Raw genomic sequence first — 20,282 nt, 5'->3', positions numbered from 1 at the left:
AGTTTATTACCTTAAAGGCCCCCCTTTCTATGAGGGGCATTACATAAAGGGTGGGGTTTCATTTAGGTTAACAATAAGCAGTAAAAGTTGTTTTAGCATTGAAGATGATCAATAATACGGTCTTGAAAGGTAGATGATGGGGTGATGTTGTCGATGTCCCGGGGGAGGCCGTTCCAGTCCGTGGCTGCTCGAAAAAAGAACGAGGCAGGAAAAGCAGTGGTGCGCGATGATGGGCGGGAAACCTGAAATGGATGACTGGTTTGATGAGATATGCGTGCTGCGGCTGCTATATAAGGTGGATGTTTGAGGGAAGAATAAAATAATTTGCGATAAAGCACGAGAGTTGCAGTCGTTCGTTATACTTTGCGGCACAGCTGAGGCATGCACAGAGAACCACAGTTCGGATGGCAATTGAGAAGACGATGCGCATCGGGCCCGATTCCGCGATCGCGTTTTACCCCCGTGCAGGCGAAGCTGAAGCATCGGCCAAGTTTCAGATGCGAAGCAGCGTATGGCCAAGCTCAGTCCGGCGTGCGGCGTGACCACCCTTACTGCGCATCTGCTCTCTCTCTCTCTCCCCTCTTACGCTCCCGCCTCTCTCGCCGCGCAACGCCGACGCAGGGAGCATCTGCTGACCTACCTTCGCCCCCCTCTCTCTCTCTTCTAGGCATTCTTCCCCGCGGCCCTTACAGCCCCATTGCGCATGCGCGTTTTCTGTCCTCTCTCTCCCCTTCTACACTCACCACTTTCTCGCAACGCGACGCAGGCAGTGTCTACTAACGAGATTCTTGATTGAAAAAAAAAAAAAAAACTACTGCTCGTGCTGCACAACCGTAAGCTAGTCACTCCTCGATTTCACCTTTTCATAAACGCCTCCCTAGGCGCCGCCATAGCCCTCCTTGGGCTGTGCAAATTGGCGCGTCCCCTCAAAAATGCACTGACAACACTGCGCCCTCAGCCTTTGTACTCCCGCGCACAGCTCATCATGGCGGTGTTTTTTTTCTTCCTGTGAAAAGGTGTATAGGCACTGGATCGTGACTTTCAATGTAGTTCCCGTGGGAGATTTCTCGTGTGCGTTGTTGAATAATAAAAAATCACAGCATGTGCAATAACTAAAGTGGACTGCGGGTCTATGCGCCTAATCGGAGTCTTCTGTCTCTCATTGCAGATTAGCAGCGACTGGCATATCCAGTGGGAAACGCAGGTTCATCACTGCGTGCTTTGCGCCTGCCCAGGTTTCTCCCCGGCAGAACGCCGTGATGAGCGCTAGCGTCAATGTCGCCGCCAGTGTAAGCGTTGGCGCTTGCTGTTCGCATCTGCACATGGTTCCCTTCAGCGGAAGATGGTGACATTTTTTTTTCTCTAGCGGTGGCAACGCCTCCTTATTTGGTATCGCACTCGGAACGTAACTACAGGTGTCAACACGAGTTGCGCAAATGACGTCACATTCTAACATCAGCATGTCATCTCTATGACGTCGTCATGACGTCCTTATAATCTCATTGTCAACTCTTTCAGGTGACGCCGTCCCGGGGATCGATACAATAGCCGCTTCAGTGTCCGCTAATGATGCACTGTCTCGGAATGTGCCAAATTGACATAGCGGAATTGAAAGTCACCCAACAATAATGAATAACGTTTTGAAGGACGTAGTTGTTGTAACGTTACTCCATTACTTATTTTCTGTAGCGTCTATCAATACGGATCGTGTGAAAGGCTGTCCACTTTTTAAGCGTGAAAAGGTGTACAGTGCATGCACGAAAGTTGTAGCGAAATCGCTTTTTGCTTTTGTCATCATGCGATACGAGTGCCGTGACGTGTACGTGACGTCATGTTATATCGCTCACGTGCGCACATATACATAGTGTCTGCAACGAGCATTGCTTGTCACAACTCGTTTAATTCGTATACGCTCGTTTTCCATCTTCTCGATCAAGCCTTTCCCGGATTGATGGTGGAACCGTTCGCAGGGCCGCCACCAAAATGTACTTGCGTCTTCGTGCAAACCAAGACGGGGAGAGCCTGGCCGCGTACCTGCACCGCGACAACGCCCCATCAGTCCGCGAATTGGACCTTACGGATTGCGTTTTGTTCGTACGCGGAGAGTGGCCAGCGCTCATCGTTCAGTGCGGCTATCTCACAACCCTGCGCTGCCTGGGCTGCGGTTTCCAGCCGACCGACATCATCACGTTGCTGTGGCGGCTTCGGCACCTCGTCGTAGTCGAGTTTTCCCTCATTTTGGAGACGGACGCGCAGTCGGAGCTTCAACGCATGGCCCACGCCGTGGTGCAGTACGGCAGCGACGCAAAGGCACCCAGCCTTCGCCGCATGTACGTCGAAGTGGGCTACGTTCACGCCATATTTCTGCCGGTCCTTCTGCGTTCCTGCCCCTATTTGCACAATCTACAAGTTCATTTCTCGGGCGGAATTTTCTGGTATGCTTTCCGGCTGCTCCACGACGCCGTCGTCTCGGATGACTCCGTGGAAATAGTCACGTTCACCGCTGAGCTGTCAGCGCCTGTTCAACTAGATCCTCGGGCACCGTTGGACTTGACCAGTTGTGCCGCCATCTGCTCCAACGTCACCCACTCCAAGTCGACCGGCTCGTTTAGTGTCGTCCGGCTGGCCGACCTGGCGGACGACGTAGTTCAGGGTCGGCCGCCCCGAATTCTGCCCGTGCAGATGATTCTGGTCGCCATTCATCTCGAAGGAGACATCACCGAGAAATGGATTCGCATGGCCAGTCAGGGGCATGATTGGGCACACGTTCGCCAACTCTGTCTGCTGCTTCTGGCGCCAGATCCTGCTTGCATCCAGCATCCGATGGCCAGCATCACGTACCGCAACGTCCTTTTTCATTTCTTCTCCACGGCGCTGTCAAATATCGTCGAGTTGAACTTAAGTTCGTTCCATTTCGGCCCCGACCTCGACTTCGGTTGGATCCTTCGGGAGGTGTTCCTGGTGAACCTTAAATCGCTGTGTACGTCGCTCTGCGGGCTTCGGAGCGCTTCAACCCTGGACTATCTTTCGCACAGATGTCCCTTTTTGGATGATCTCGACGTGCGTGTTCTGGGAACGTGCGGTGACGCTGGCGTCCCCTGTGCCTGTTGCGACACTCATTGGCACCGCTACATCGACGGAGTGCGAGGTGACGAATGGGGCCCCTTGTTTTACAGAAGGCTTCGCAGGCTGACCTTAGCTGACATTGTCGATCCCGTGTGGCTATTGTGGTTCGTCGACTGCTGCGGCCCGGCGGATACTGTGAGGATCTGCAATACTCCCCGGATGCCAGACTACGTGATACTTACCCGAGCACTGGCCAGAAAAAGCATGCCTACGTCCCTCGTTCTTAGACACGACCACCTGAGGTTCGACGACCCGTCTTTGCTGGTGAGTTTGGCTTGCCTCGTATTGTAATTACTTTAGGGCCCGCGGAGGTGGTCAAGTAGTTATGATGCTCAAACGTTGACCTGAAGGTCAGAAAATTGAGTCTGGGCCATGCTGGTCGTATTTCGATAGAAACAATGCTTGAGGTCATGCGCTAAGTACAGGCGCATGTCAGAGGTACACACCACGTGACATGTCCACGGGTGGTCGAAATTGCCGGTCATTGCCTGTGCAGTATACCTCTCACATTTGTGTCACAGTTTTGGGGCCTAAAACACTAATTAATACTCTACTATAGGGACTGCTTCCTAAGCCGGTTCCTTATTTTAAGTGTGTTCACGTCTAACCATGTGTAGGACTTCACGTTTTTCGCTGTTTCCAATGCGAACCATTTCTTAGCGAACTTCGGCGACTTTGAGTGTATCTGTGTATGTCTCTCTCTCTATCTAGCCGCCTACGACTTCGCTCTCCTGGAAGTTTCGATAATGGTATCGATGCCGAAATCGGTGTGGCATGGCATGACTGTATGGCTAGCATGGGTGACTAGTCATAACACGAAAATCATGAGGTGTATGTCATGAATGTCATTATCTACACTTCGTGGTCTTGCTGCTCTTGTGGTTGTTTAGGTCTCAAGGCATATTGCAAAACTGGTGTGTCATGACACGACTGCATGGTGAGCATAAGTGACAGACCCTAACGGTAAAATCATGACATGCATTTGATGACTACACTCCACGCTCATAGTGCGCTCGCGGTCGTTTTTCTGGCTTCACATATACCGAATTCGGTATTAGGGCACGTGAATCGATGACGAAGGTATATGACTGGTGCAAACATGATAATCGTCATATGCGTGTCATGTAGGAACATGACTGCATGCCATGCTAATGATGCACTCGCGGCCGTTTCGCTGGCTTCACATAGGCCAAATTTGATATTACGTGACGCTAATTGACGACGAAGGTAAGTGACACGTCCAAACATGATAATCGCTAGATGGAAATCATGTACGGCACAATTTACGTCTGCCTCGTAACGTTGTGCTGAGATGTTAAAGTGGCGCATCAGCCTTTCTCATCCGTGCTTCGCTCGTCATCGATTCGCACTGTACGTGGGATCTGCCAATTTGTTTTCGCTTAGTTGCTTCTTAGCTCGAGATAGCGAGTACAGCTTCGTCGAATAGTTGCGTTATCACGTGGTACACCCTAACGAAATTCCCGACCTTGGTTCGCTGAGGATTTCTCGCCTCTTGCATGTATTCTAGAAATTGTCCCTTGATTTAACGCACGAACACCTGACCCGCTTTAAGATTGCTGTATTGCTGTTATACTGCACTGGACGAACCACAATCTGTTCACTTTACTGGAGTTGAAATCGCGGCGACTCGAACTTTACTTATTTCTGCAGTGCAGCCAGTGTTATTGTATTCCTCGAAGCACTCATTCCATTGGACTTTACGTATCGTTCGATTGCAGCACGGCCTTCGCAGCATAGTCAGCCTCCAGTACTTGTACCTCATCTCGGCGGTGTACCTTCCGCTGGACGTAGTATTGCAGTGCGTTCGTGGGCTGTCCGCTGGCCTGCCTCACCTTCTGTGCGTACACGTCCACTGGCGAGGCACCCTCGGCGACACCGCCGTCAGACGCGTCACGTGGATGCGGCTACCTGACCCCCGTGACCGCCAAGGCGTCTTACAAGTTGACGGTCCCTGCTTTCAGTCCTGCTCGACGGCTACCTTCATAGGACTCGCCAAGCCGCTGTACCATGAAGTGCAGCCGATGGTGTAGTTTAAGATTCCCCCCCTCCCCCCTCCCGGAGACTGACCCGACGTCCCCAGTCCGTGTGCTATTGACCACGGCGTGCTGCAAGTGTGTAATATCTATAGCAGCGGACACTGCACCTTCCACGCATATCATTCTTTGTGTCTAATGACTGCCCGTGTAGTGTATGGGCCCGCGGCACCATAAGAGAGTGTGGCAGCTGGGCTAGTTGGTATGGCATGATGATAGTTATAGCGCGAGAACAAAACGACGACACAGAGATAACTATCGTCATACCATAACAGAACACTGTAGCCATAACAGTGGTGCTGTATGCTAAGTCTTTGTAGTATTGACATGGGCTCTAAACGATGCATGAGAGTTCATATCGAGTTTAACCTTGTGCCCATGTCCTTCGTGACGCATATACTTTCCTTTGTCTCTTTTTATCGCTGACGTGGTTTCCACGACCTAGAAAGTCGCGCGCGTTGTCGTTCTGTGCCAGTACTGTCTTGACGTATCGGAACCATTCCGTAAATATTTCCCATTATACTTGCTGAAATGGGTATAGATAGATAGATTGATTGATTGGTTGATTTGATTGATTATTTTGATTTGATTGATTTGATTGATTGATTTGATTGATTGATTGATTAGATAGATTGATAGATAGATAGGCTCAGACTCGCCGGAGTTCGCTAAGAAATGCTTCGCATTTCAAATATATTCCAAAAGCACTCTGGTAGTCGAACTCCTTTCCTTCGCTTTAACAGCGGCGTTGTCCCAATCGATGAAAGGAGCGCGATTATCGGCGCCCTCGGACCAGGCGTTGCACGCTGTCTCGATGTTGCCACGCCCCTTTGGCGTTCTGTTTCCTGGGTGCCAGTTCCGCCGATGTAACTACAGCTGCAGTCAGTGAATGACGCCTCGTGAACGACACCCTGTATTACTGGTGTTACTATACACATTATAAGGTGTCGGTACACCAGACATTATGCTGGAATGTTCATATGCATGCATATCAACAGCCAGCGTTTTATATACCCGTATGGATCATATTTGGATAGTGGTTCTGTGCGGCATACTGGGCCGTCTGAAGAAACTGAATGAACTCAGTCAAATCGGGGTGGCGAGTCGACAGGCCGACTGTGCAAGCCGTTGTGCCACCCTTCAACCAAGTTCGCCGTCGTCGCGCCTGAATTTCCAAACTGCCCCCAAATGTCTTTTATAGGGGTTTGGGAAAGCCAATAAGATGAAAAGGATTGGGCAAATTGGTCCATTCTAGCGGCATTTTGTGCCGGTTGCTGTGGCTTTGCAGCAAGCAAGTCGTTCGAGAACTCTAAGCGAAATCCTTCGGAGACCAAAGGCAGATGTCGGATTCAGATGAACCGTTGTTGTACTTCTGGGTTGTTCTTGCACAGGGCCTTCAGTCCGAGCTTATCTCGCTTGCTGTTGAGAGCTTTAGCAAAATTAAATGCGCAGCCACGAACCTATAGAAACAGAGAGATCAGTATGAATGACCAGTTTTCCTCTCCTACAAATGTACTCCGTGCTACAATAGCAGTGATTACGTTCATTGAATTGCCTAGTGCGAAGATTTTGTCTTATAACAAAGAACGAACATAGGAACATGCACAATTGTCTGTGTTGAAATCTCAATCACAGAGATGTTTGTTTCTGCATTTACAAGCACTTACACCTTCTCTGAACAAAATGCTGCAAGTATTAAGGAACGACATCAAGGCGACAGTTTTAAATAGAACCTGCCGAGAATCGCTTACCTTTAGGAGCTCTGCCGGAGTCTGAAAAACTTTTATGACAGCCTGAATGGCTGCTGACTCATAGTCTAACAGCCACGTCACTGCCGATGAGTCTTCCAGTGTCACCGAATTTAGCTTGCATGGAATCCTTGAAGGCCCCGAAGATAACTTCGTGCGAGTGCCCATCGCACGATTGCATCAAGGCGTATATCAGTGTCCGGGATTCACCTTTTATAACTCCGTAGAAGGTATAGAACTGTCCTTGGCTATGGCATTCCCGGGGGTTGTACTTGAAGTTTCCGTCACCCAAGATGTAGTCAGTAGTCGCCAGCGCTTCACAGTCCTTGTCGGCAAAAAAAAAAAAAAAAAAAAAACAGTAGGTGCTTGCCTTGGCTCTTTACTTCATGCGGAAGGAACTTTTTTTTTCCATCTTTTGTCACGCGAAGTTCAGGCAGTAGTCCAGTGAATCGCCATTTAGCTTCTCGTAGTGGTGGTTGCGTCACCAACGCCTGCCTCTTCGACGTGAATTCGTAGGAGCTTGTCATGTTTGCTTGTATTTCGGTTTGAATGTCCAGGTCGTGGTCCTGGAACTGATCGGGAACATGCTATATTGCTTCATCGGACATTTCATTTAATTTCATTTATTCAACCTTAAGGCCCCGAAGGGATTACATAAGGGGGGGGGGGGTCGTACATACAGGTTGTAAGTTCCTAAGTAATGTAATATGAGGGTACACACTGATTACAATGAATGAGCAAATAAAGAACGCGAGCGGAAATAACACGCATAACAAATCGTAAAATTATAATAAGTGATAAATAAATTCTGGGAGTACAGTAAAACAACTATAAACGCAAGAGTTAATGTGCTGTTAGGACATCGCATTTGGATTTCGCGAAAGAGTTGGTTTTTCGCGAAGTCCCTGCAAGAAACAATGTTATCTGGCAGTGGATCCCAGAGTGTTACGGCATGGGGGAAAAATGAGCTGCTCATCGCCGTCGTCCGGCATTTTATGGTCATCAGAGGGTGCGTATGGGGCAGGCGAGAGGACGTTTTTAATGGGCGTTTTAGGAGAGGGTGTCCCGACCTGCTTCTTGTGGCCGTTTTTCGCTGTTGCGCATTTCGTTGTACACTTAATATTTAAAGCGATTTGCGAGAACTCTCTTTGCTTCAGCCTCTTTGGCAGGGTCACAACAGTGTGGTGTTGATGAGCTGTCGGGGTCTGTCGCCAGTACTCCATTACGAAGAGTTAAGTACACCACCGGACACGTTTCATCTGGCCCCGCTTTTTGGCTATGACGATAGCAGTTGATGCATCGCTAGTACCGTCTGCTAGAGTCTTTTTGGTTGCTACTCTTGAATGAGAATTCTAGCGCAGCCATGGGTCAGCGTTTGCTTCGATACTGGATCAATGGTTTAGCCGACTTCTTGTCAGATGGCAGGAAAGTCGGAGCACACCAGTTTGGAAGGTTCATCTGGAATGTGTTGCCAAATCACATGGAAACCTGCACACGATGTCGGGCACACAATAAATAGCATGAAAATGTTTCTTTCAATTGCAGAAAAGCTCTCAAGGTAAATTGCTGGCGTACAATTAAAGAGTATATTAGAGAAACTTTATTATGTTTTTTCAAGCAGCAATTGCCATTGTAGGCTTATCACCAAGAAAAGATTCAAGCAAGGTCTGTCAAACTACCAAGAACTTTATAAAAAAACGGCAAAGTGCTAAACTGTCTCAGTAGTTGCGCATCGGCATTAGACAAGTGGGTCAAGGAAAGCGTAGATGAGTCTAACTTTTGTTTTAAGTGTGGTGTAGTGATTGTAGTGCAAATTGCGAACAATCGTTGCCAACTAAGAAGAAAACACGTTTTCCCTCGGTAGGATCAAAACAGGCCGCCTTCAAATTACTCGGCCGATTCTCTACGAATGGTGCCTCGGACACGCAATTTGAAGTATGTGGGTTCGGATCTCACCTACGAAAAAGTTATTTTTTTTGTGTACACCAATTCTTTGCAATTTACGCGCTAATAATACACCCCCATCTAAAATGAACAGCTGATGTCGCCTATGCCTTCCTTGACGCGATTCTTCAATTGATTTATTTGGTTGAGTTAAAATAGAAACATCTTCGAGAAAGTTTGCCGTCTCACTTAATGGACAAAAAAAAAGAATTTCCTGAGCTGTCAATAATTAAAATTACTGACATACGGAACTATAATGCCAAAGACGTGGAGGTAGTAGTAAAAAGGGTGCAGCAGTATGGGACGTATCATATTGCATGCAGTGAAATATGAGCAGGGCAATGTTAACAACCATTTCAATAACATCGGCAATACGGTTCAGGGTTCTCGCTGAGAACTTTACAGCTCGAATATCAACCGAAGAATGAACGAAAGAAGAACATGACAACAACTTTTCAAGCCCCTAAAGCTTAGAAAGATCCTCCTTGCAAGTACCCCAGAAAAGCGGCCCGATAAAGTGCCATAAAAAATTTTTCTCAATGATTCGAAATATTTTACATTTAAAAAGCTTACGACATTTTAGGCATTGCGCGTTGAAGCTACAAATGTTGCAGAACGGCAGAAGGCAAGCATTATTAACGCAAGAACGGGGAGACGTTAGACTTAAAGAAGTATACTAACCAATCAGCCTCTTTTGAGCATTATTGAAAATACTACAGATGATAAATTCGAACATGATAAAAACCCCAACTGACAATAATTGTTATTGTTATTATTCACCGCTTGCCTAGCAGACGTATTTAAACGTCAAGCTTGGGAAGAAAGGGAAGTAAACATTAGCGCTGAATATCTTAGCCCTTTGGTGCTTGGAGGCGGCAACACTACTTTCGGCAATAAAGGCGACGAATACGGGGAAAGTCTTCTTTCAGATCTGAACCACGACAGCATCAACGTGGAGTTGAAGTTGAATACGCATAAGAAAAAAAAATATACTACTGGGTGGTTGGACGAAAGAAGAAGCTTTCACAAAAGATAACTTGGAAGTGCGTCGAAGAGTATATGTTTATCAATAAAATGCTAGCATTACAGCCTACTCGTGTAAAAAAACTAACCGGACATTAAGGACAGGCTAGTGCGAATACAAAACATTCGCAGCAATGTTTTCGAGTACTAAGATGTTCAACTGCGCACGCGAAAAACGAAATGGACTAGTTCGTTTACCTCATGTATACGAACTGCGATTGCAAGCGGTATCGTAGTCAGTGAACCAGTGATACCACTTCGCGCTTCTGACTCCTTACGAGTGGCTAAAATAAAAGCGAAAAACTTCGGCTTATAAGCACTTCTTTCGGAGAAAAAAAGGTAAAAGGCTCGTGGTGCTAGCTTCTGTCGCCAGTACTCAGTGTTTTTTTACGCTATTATGACTTTATAACTATTTCGGAGAGCAGCAGTGCCATTTCTTTGAATCGGCGTCGCTCTCTGGTATTCCTGTTACCACGAGTGGCACCTCCAGAGTAAACTCTGAGATGTGTGCAAGACCGTCGACTTTCGTCCCAGCGGGAAGCGAGTGCAGCTATAGAGCCTCAACTAATGGGTCATGTGGATTTCTCAGGAGCAGTGGCACAAGCGCACCTCTGCCAATGCTCCTTGGTATTGTCAGGAGTTGCCCTCGTATTCAAAGATGTGCTGCAAAAAAAAAAAAATAAAAAAACAGCAAGGCAATGGAATGTTGTTTTTCCGGCTAAAAACGATGACCTAAAAACGACGTCGGCAAGTTGCAGGGAAAAGCCGTACAGTCCTCGAGCACACCGTGGTGAACAGTCATAGTATCGAATCAGACAAGTCCTGCATCGCCCACCTAGAATCCTGTCTCATCCGGGAGACAGCGGGGAAGGTCAACCGGTCTGGAGGTGTGAACGCCGTTGCATTGCATTACTTGTAATAGGTTTAAGAATGCATGCGCGACCGTGGCATTCCGTACCACTCGTGTAAATGCTGTTCTGGCGTTAGTGTGATTCTCTTCGCGCACGTTTGCACCTTTGAATAGACAAGTATATGCTTGTAGAAATGCCTGCCTCGTCGACACCCCGTGTCGAAAAAGTTTTCATCCCTCGAAGCGTCCATCTTGCCCTGCACTTCTGCCTTTTTTTTCGGATCCCGTCCCATTCCCAGAGTGCTACAAGGTACAACTAGCCATGTCAATCTATAAAAAAATTGAGAACAACATTCAGAGTTTTACTGATGCTTACTCAAGCAGAGATCTTGCATAGAGTCTACGTACTATTGCGTTGGTGGGGCCGATGTGTCGGACAAACTATGACATACAGTCAACTGATAACCAAATTGTTTTACTGTGCAACAAGATTCCTGATGTTGTAGAATACCATAGGGAGACGAAAAAACATTACAAAATTTAAGAAGCAAATTACGAAAGTAATAATCCAAACCCACTTATAGGGTGCGCGTGCTGAAGATTGGTAATGTATGAAATATATCTGTTGTAATCTGTTTTTTATCATTGTTTTCGATTGATTGATTTGTGGGGTTTAACGTCCCAAAACCACCATTTGATTACGAGAGACGCCGTAGTGGAGGGCTCCGGAAATTTTGACCACCTGGGGTTCTTTAACGTGCGCCCAAATCTGAGTACACGGTATGATTGTTTTCCATATACACACAAATTGTATGCATTTCAATATATGTTAATAGTGCTGATAACGTCTTCGTATTTATCGCTAAAGGAACAGCTGTGTTGGAATCTTTAACCGATATTTTCTGTGCTTGTTGTAATGATCATCTTTTTGTTTTTACAATTTGTATGTATAATGTTGAATTTTCTATGTACTGTTTTGGTGCACTTGCCCGAGGTGCCTCACGAAGAGTGGGCCTAGTCAGAAGACGCTCTTTCTTTTTGCACCCTACGTGGTCATTTGTGTAAAGAATGCCTGAATAATATAAAATAAAATAAAAATAAACGATTTTCGGGTGACCCCACGCTTCAGGTGATACCACGCTTCTGGTGCACTTTACCGTAAGCATCTGTATTGCAGCACGTGCCAACGGAAGGTATAGCTCTCGTAGACGACGCCCGAACTTTCGCAAAAGTAAGGTTCACGTGAAACATTGCCTTCGCGACTTGTTAGGAATGCAGACGAGTACGTGTGGCAACAGCACTTGTGAACGTGAACGTTGCGCTCACAGATGCTGGTGCTCTAACAAGGTGCTTTCGTTGACGTGAATGCAAAAATGGGTGCCGAAAAGGGGTCGGAGAAGACGAGCTTACGTTCGCGTATACTGAACGCCAGTATTGTTTATTCATTTATTCAAAACGCCTTACATAATTGTCACGGACGGCCATTTTTGGCGACACCACGTCACGGCAATTAACGGGCGCCGTACTCCCCGACTGACCGTGAGAAACGGCGGCGCATGAAAGGGAGCCGAGAAGTGCAAAATGGGGTGCTCTTTTTAGAACGTCGCCGCCGACGGTTAATCCTTTTGTAACTGTGGCGGCGTCTGCAAGGTCGTAGAAGGCCGCGGTATACCCCGAACAAGGATTAGACTACGAGACACACCAGCTGAGAGCCAAAGGTTTGACCGTTCCCACGGGGAAAAGCGTGGGAAACGCTCTGGTGGCCAAGCCGTATGACAACAACCCGACAGGTTGTCACTCTCGCTAGTTGAGGCCCCTCTCTCAATTAAAAAAGGGGTGGGGTCAAAATATTTTTGGGGCGGAGTTTCCCCTCAAATAAACGCGCATGATTGGACCCAGGTTGAGGTCTCTTGTCCCCAAGGAAGAGAGCGAGGAGACACGAGGGGGATTTAAGCGCAGGATTTTGCCCTGCTAGGCAGACTAGTCGCTGACCAAGATGGTGTAGAAACAGATCAACAAGCATCTCTTCTAGAAGTTTTCAGTGCGGCTCTGTATCGGCTGGCCACCTAAACTTAGCCGTTCGTCTAGTTGTGACGCGATATTAACGTCTGCAACGTAAACATCGGGACTTCGCCTCGAGTTAGCTCAACCTGCTCGAAGTCACCTACAAGCACTAGCCTCCCGGAGCCACCAGCGTTGCAACACCGCCGACATCGCAGTCGTGCCAGAACTCTCTTCGACTTCTCGCATCCGATCGTCGGGGACACAACGCTGCCGGTCATCACACGTATGCCTTCACCTGTTTATATCTTCGAACTTTCTCCTCCGTCGTTCTATTCTTGTTAGTTTGTGTAGTTTGTAATAGTTCTCTCTCGTAAGCTGATGTATTGTTTCTGTTATATATTTCTTTAGTTGTATCAAGCGTCGATGTATTTTGTTAGTTGTATTGAAGTGTTGTATTAGATCCCGTGTACTGCAATATCACTAGAGTAAAGTTGTTTTGTTTTCTCACGTCTCTGATCTCTTCACTATCTCTGCTTGCGTACGGAACGAACCAACCTGCTGTCATTCCCGTCGTCGACTTCGCGCTGGCAACGCTAGAGTGGCAGCTTGTAACAATAACCATTAAAGGGCATTGATTAAGGTGGGCAACAGTATATGCACTGCAAAAAATACAGACAAAAAGTAAAAACAAACAAACAAAGAAAACAAATGATAAACAGCAATGTGCAACAAAGTTATGCGATGGTAAAACGCAACGACATCAGGTTATCACAGAAAGTTTCATGATTAGAGATGGGCACAATGCGATCGGAGAAGGCCGTTCGAATGCGCTACGGCTTGAGGTAATGGTGTTGGGTTAAAGCCTGCGTTTGACCATGAACGCGCATGAAACTACGAGCGTTGTGAATGCGTCGAAATGTGCGCCGAGGAAGATGAAGTGGCAAACAGTGGAACGTATTACAGTATGTGTACGTATGATATAAATGTGAAAGGCCAATGACAAGGCATTGACCCGTGACACAATTGCAAGGTCTTGTTTAATTATGGGGATGCTTGATGAATCTCGCTGAGCTCTCCATGGACGGCTTCCAACATGTAGCGAAATTGCTGCGAGCGCATCATTTAGCGTAGCATGTGGTCATGTTGTTACGTGGCACGCTTCTCATGATTATCACGTTCGCACTAGTACCATGCTGTCGTCATCCATTAGCGTCCCGTAATACCAAATTTGCTAGGAGTGAAGTTAGTGAAAAGGCCGCGAGATCATCACGAGCGTGGCATGTAGTCATGTTGTCACATGACACGCATATGATGTTAGGGTCTGTCGCTTGTGTTTGCCATGCAGTCATGTCATACAATACGAAACCACCGCGAGAGCAGCAAGACCATGGAATGCAAATTATGACATTCATGACATGCATGTCATTATTTTTATGTTGTGACTTGTCTCTAATGATCGTCATACAGTCATAATATGACATACAAGTTTTGTATCGATACCATTATCGAAACGGCCTAGAGAGCTAAAAGTCGTAAGCGAATAGATAGATAGATAGCTAGCTATCTAGCTGGCTAGATAGATAGATAGATAGATAGATAGATAGATAGATAGATAGATAGATAGATAGATAGATAGATAGATAGATAGATAGACGGACGGACAGATGGACGGATAGATAGATAGATAGATAGATAGATAGATAGATAGATAGATAGATAGATAGATAGATAGATAGATAGATAGATAGATAGATAGATAGATAGATAGATAGATAGATACGCTCGAAGTCGCCGAAGTTGGCTAAGAAATGCTTGACATTTAAAAAGTGGAAAGAGCGGTTAACTTGTAGCATGCCAAGGCGATGAAAGCCAGGTAAAAAGTTTTGTTGTCGGCGTGAAAAACTTCCTAGAGATGGCGCTTTCTCGTTTTTTTTTCAATGGATGTGCAAATGTAATTCAGAATGCATTAGATTATACGGGGGTTGGGAGAGTCTGCAACCACTTTCTCCGCACTAGTCGAGCGGCAAGCCGAGTTCACTGCACACTTGCAACAGTTCACTGCACACTACAAGAGAATGCACAATGCAGGATGGTTTTTGATGATTGATATGTGGGGTTTAACGTCCCAAAACCGCTATATGATTATGAGTGAAACCACTATATGATTATAGATTATGATTTTGAAAACTATTTAGTGATGAGGGCTTTCAGTGGAGCATGCGCACTACAGACCAACAAACGGGGGCGTGGCATCTCGAGAAAGTTTTAGCAACGATCCACGGGTAAGGCAGCAATCAGTTGATGCGCGGCACCATGGCGGTAGCATCGGCGGCTCTGTCAAGCTCTTTGTTTTCCACGAACGACGATGGTGCTTGGGAGGAGGTCATCCTGTTCTCGTGCACTCGAGATCAGACTCGGGTATGTCACCTGCTGAACCACCTGACAGCCTTCAACGACGTCAATTGGAACGTCGGCTTGCAGCTCAGACAAGTCGATGAAAAGAAGCAGTTGGGAAACTTGGTGCTAGCAACAGTGCCGGGTATGTGCGACGACTTTCCGCTTTGCAGCTGGTGCGCTGTCAACGACGAACAGCCTGTCTCCTTCTTAAACTGCCTGCTTCGAGTGCACAGATGCATAGTCTCCGCAGAGATGAACATTGGCGTGGCTAATTCGGCTATGGTGATCAGAGCCCTGGCATCTTCGTCGAGTCTCCGACGGCTGACCGTTCGAGGTACCGAGCTCCGGGACGAACAAGATCCGCGCATCATTACACTGTCACAGGTACCGGTCGGTGGCCTTGTCTCCGGTTACGTCTACCCGGGAAACATTTGGGCCGCGCCCGTAGTTCCTTGCTTGTTACAGCAAGACAGTAACGCTACATTAACGTCGCTGGACGTCGCTCATCTTGAAATGACCCCACCGGGTGTCAGTATGCTGATCACAACCCTAATGAACAATAGGACGGTGACTGAACTAGCCGTAGGATACGATGTCTTTGCAAGATCGCCTGAACGTCCATGCAGTGTGCCCTTCGAGCAGTATCTTACGCAGAGAAATGTACCGCTTAGAAAGCTCGCTCTGAAATCGTTCAGGCCGTTTGGGGATACCAGTCGTTTGTGCTTTCTAGCCCAGGCGATATCGTCGATGACGACGCTCGAAGAACTGTGCGCAAGATGGCCATCGAGGCAAATACCGTGCGAGATGTTCGCGAAAATGGTTTTGCAAAGCAAGTCCCTTCAAAGTGTGAGCTTGCTACTTCAGAACGTCGACAACGCAATGGTCGACCTTACTCATTTCGAAGGCGAGTGGCCCAGACTTGGATCTTGGTGTCGCGCTCTGCTGCAAAACAACGTACTACTTAACTTGGACCTCGACGTGTCCTGGTGCAGCACCAACCACTGCATTTGCCTTGTCAAAGCTCTCGCACAAAACCCTGCTCGCCATCTGACCCTGTCCTTGCGCAATCTTCCAGGCGACGGCTGCCTGGAGGCAGTTTGCGAAGCCATTCGAGAGGGTTTCCTCGGTCACCGGGTCTGCATCAAGCGTCACGAGATCGACTTCACAAATACCTCAGTAGTTCCTAGATTCCGCGAAGTGACCACCGTCACGGTCACTACGGCGTTTCTTTTTGAAAACGAACGCGTTCTGCGAAACGTCTTCGAAACCCTGCCGATTTGTCATCACGTGACGTCACTCCGTTTACTACTTGACCTGGGTGACTCGACCACTTTCGATTCATTGGCTACTTACTTGAGAGGTGCGATTTCGCTCAAGGAACTCATTCTGAGAATCGAGATTGATTTCTGGCATTACTTTGACGATGTAGAAGGCGGCGATGTCGATGAGTCTGTGACCGCAGCTTTACAGTGTTTGTACACAGCGCTGTGTTCGAATGTCCACATTAACAAGCTCGACCTGTCCACGGATGTAAGGTTATCCGACGACGACTGCAGAATGTTGGCCGAGTACGCCACTCTGAACAACCCACACCTTTACGAACTGTCCCTCAGGAACGTTAGCTCCCCGAGACATTTCTCACGTCGACTCGTGCCTCCGTTTAGGAAGAACTACCGCCTGCTCCTCCTGAATGTTCCGATCTGCGTGATGCGTGACCCCGACATGTTCGGAGCCCAGGACGTCGTTCGTCGGAACTGCGGCCTCGTCGAGAGGGCAACCAGGTTTGTGATGGGCGAGCGCGACCGCTACGGTGCTTCTGCCCTGGAGTTCGTTTCGGAGCACCCAAAGCTGGTCGAGAACGTTCGACTCGAGGCGGCACTGTCAGGAGACGTCGAAGCCAGGGACAAGATCGCAGACGCCTTGGCGCTTCTTCGAGGCATGGACTTGCACGAATTCATGAGGATGACTGGCGTCGTCCAGCGACGGGTCATCTGCGACTACGGAGAGACAGACGCGCGCACGCAATTGGATAAACTGCCCTTCTACGATTGGATGCACATTCGCCAGTACCTGAAGTTGACGGACGTGGTGGTAGATGGGCACCTTGTGTGACCTCGTGCTTCCTTCCGAAGCACCATGGTGTCGAACACAAGGCCGGGCTCCGTGGTGATATACGTAATCGTCACGTGCTCTCTTATCGCTTAATCGGACACGTTGACTTCCTGTACTTTTTTTACCCCAAGCACATACCGGACCAGCTGTTGCTGACAGTGGCCAAACGCGATAGCTTTAATTCGATAGTGATTTATTGCTTTGGCTGCGAAAAGGCGCCGAAACACGGCAGCTAAATGATAAAAAAACAGTGGCCTTGGCTGAATGCGCGCTCCGGATATAAGATATAACACTTAACTAGTGTGAATGTTCACCATGAATTAGTCGATGTACCGTCCGAATGGGAGCGTTATTCATCTTGCACTACTACTGTTTTGTTCCCACTTTCATGACAGTCCTCGTGACCCAAAGTACCATTTTTAATGTTCATTTGAACGCCACGAAATGACGCACGAAGTTTTTTTGTTTTTTTTTACCTATGGTCCCATTTTCGGAAGTGCGTCGTCCTTTCGGAGTGTTTTTATCTTTATGACCATGTATTATCCCATGCATATACTGCAACGGCTTCATCGACAAAGCTTTCAACAAGCTGCAACTAAAGCTTAAAGGAATTTGATCTGCACTTTGGAAATTTTAATAAACGACACTTCTGTCTAAATTATTGGTATGCAGCCTGTTCTTGAATACAAATGGGCATGGCTGGTGCCTGTTCCAGCCAATTTAAATACTTTGTAATCTGGCACCGTAGTCGTTTGCATGACTGAATCCTGTCTGGCTGCGACTGCTTCGTGGTTTCTTTTAGGGGCGAAGCTCCTTAGGGCGTGGGCTGTGCGTTCCCTGTAGCCTGTATGTAGCCACCTCTAGTTTAGTTCTTGCAGTGTTCACTAGATGGCGGTACCGTCCCCTGTATGTAGCCACCTCTAGTTTAGTTCTTGCAGTGTTCACTAGATGGCGGTACCGTCTCCTGTATGTAGCCACCTCTCGTTTAGTTCTTGTAGTGTTTACTAGATGGTGGTACTTGTAGCTGATGATGAAAAGATGCAAGATGTTATAAACTAGAAAGCGGTACTTGTAGTTGATGAAAGACGCGAGATCTTATAAAATAGGAATGATTTCACATATGGCGCGTGTCATTGGTTGAAGGCAATCGTTCGATTTAGTGCGGCGACGTACGCTAGGGGGAGCGATGTAATAAAATCGAGTGGGCAAAATGTACAGAGGATTCATGGTTTACCAGGTTTACCTCCGGAGCTTCGCCCACTCATCATCATTCACTTCGTGGATATGGCGGAATTTTTTTATTTCCGGCGCAGTAAGAATAATGCATGGCGACATAAACACCTTCTTGCTAGGAAGCGCAGCCACTATTACAAAGAACACACAACACACGCGCTTAACTTCAACTAAACGTTTATTGCAAACGTCAAAGTTTATAAAGGGGGTGAAAAGAAAAAAAGAATAGAAAACGGTAGACAACAAAAAGCACACGTGCCAGTCCCGTACATTACTATCCGTTATTGTCCGTCACCCCATCTAAAAAACATAGTTCTTTCCGTGTGAGCGAGATAGAGGGTGCACTAACACAGTCAAGATCATCGCGTGTCATTTCAGGCGCTTCTGCTATCAAACGGGTTAACAAATATCTCTCCCGATATAACACGCACGTGTTATCGAAATAAGGCGCACAGCCGCACTCCTTACGGTGGATCGCCAAGTGACCATCGGTACCCTTCTGCACTTTATTGTGGCGCCCTTTTAGCCTTTCATTAATGCATCTATCTTTCAGTTGTTCCCACATAAACAAGACCACATGACAAGGGCACTCTGTAAACAACCGACTGTGCACACTCAACATATTTATTGCGACATTTATTGCGAAGCAAGATGGATCCTTACCAACTGGCCCGATACAGTTGTTTATTGACATAAACACACCATCGATTGGAAAGGTACGGTCACCTGCGCGCCCTTATATCAGAAGGGTGCACTGTTTTCTCGAAATCTTTACATCAGTTTCCCCAAATTGAGGCGTATAGTGGTCAGTCTTATGAGCAAACGAGATGCTGTCAGATTCTTTTACAGCGAGATCACAACTCGGGTCACACACGCAGTTGCCCGCCGCCGCCGCCGGTGTCCGTAACTACATCGCGCGAAACGAGAAAAAAAAAACCTAGCAACAAAGACACAGTGGGGCTTGAACCCGGGTCCGCTGGGTGCCTGTCTAGTATTATACCACTGAGCTACTTGTGGCTTTGAATTTCAACACTTGCTCGCTGCGCAGATGGCCTGGGTTCGATGCTCGCACGAATTTAATAGGTTTATTAAGCGTGAAGCCTTTCTTAGTGAACTACGAGCACTTTAAGCCTATCTATCTATCTGTCTGTCTGTCTATCTATCTATCTATCTATCTATCTATATATCTATCTATCTATCTATCTATCTATCTATCTATCTATCTATCTATCTATCTATCTATCTATCTATCTATCTATCTATCTATCTATCTATCTATCTATCTATCTATCTAATCTACGGGGTCGCTAGGTAACGATTGCGCGTGCGAGAAGTCGGTTTCTTTTTTATAAATAACTCGCTAGCGAACGATGCTTGCGACGATCTTGCGAGGCGAGAGAGGAGATGAGATAGATGGGACAGACACCACAGGAACGAGGCACAAGGGACTCCGGCGTAAGAAGCTCCGCATCTAAAAGTGTTGACGTCGCGCAGCACGCCGGCCTCGCCCATTTCCCCTCCACCCAATTGCCACCACTGCGACCGGAATCGAACTCGCGCCGTTCCGGTGAGCAGCCGAGCACCTTAGCCGCTGATCCACCACGGCGGACGTGACGTTAACCCCGAAGAGTATACCGCATTGCCCGGGATCACAAATGTCGCTGGATTGGATAAACTTTTATTTGGTCCTCCAAAGCACAGATCACTGTGTTGTTGCGGGCAGCTCCAACGTGGGGAATGAGATGCCAAGCTCCTCAGCCGCCTCGCGGGCTTGGTTATTATTATTATTAT

At 47.4% G+C, this 20,282-nt stretch overlaps 1 protein-coding gene across 1 annotated transcript; it reads left to right on the top strand.

Moving 5' to 3' along the window:
* The first annotated feature begins 1,239 nt into the window (after nt 1-1,239).
* On the top strand, nt 1,240-5,702 carry LOC119180007 (uncharacterized). The gene is made up of 2 exons (XM_037431135.2): nt 1,240-3,390; nt 4,866-5,702. The coding sequence occupies exons 1-2, from the start codon at nt 1,984-1,986 to the stop codon at nt 5,175-5,177; spliced, it is 1,719 nt and encodes a 572-aa protein (XP_037287032.2). The 5' UTR covers nt 1,240-1,983; the 3' UTR covers nt 5,178-5,702.
* The last annotated feature ends 14,580 nt before the right edge of the window (nt 5,703-20,282 follow it).

This window comes from Rhipicephalus microplus, chromosome 7, assembly GCF_043290135.1.
Source record: "Rhipicephalus microplus isolate Deutch F79 chromosome 7, USDA_Rmic, whole genome shotgun sequence".
Taxonomy (NCBI): Eukaryota; Metazoa; Arthropoda; class Arachnida; order Ixodida; family Ixodidae; genus Rhipicephalus; species Rhipicephalus microplus.
Note: the sequence above shows the minus strand (reverse complement) of the source record. Positions and strands in the feature narration are given on the sequence as shown.

What these genes read in the sequence shown, in the direction of transcription:
- LOC119180007 (XM_037431135.2), top strand. Translation starts at nt 1,984, where the DNA reads ATGTACTTGCGTCTTCGTGCAAACCAAGACGGGGAGAGCCTGGCCGCG. An exon ending in TCGACGACCCGTCTTTGCTG is followed by an intron (nt 3,391 to 4,865) that starts GTGAGTTTGGCT and finishes GTTCGATTGCAG; the next exon opens with CACGGCCTTCGCAGCATAGT.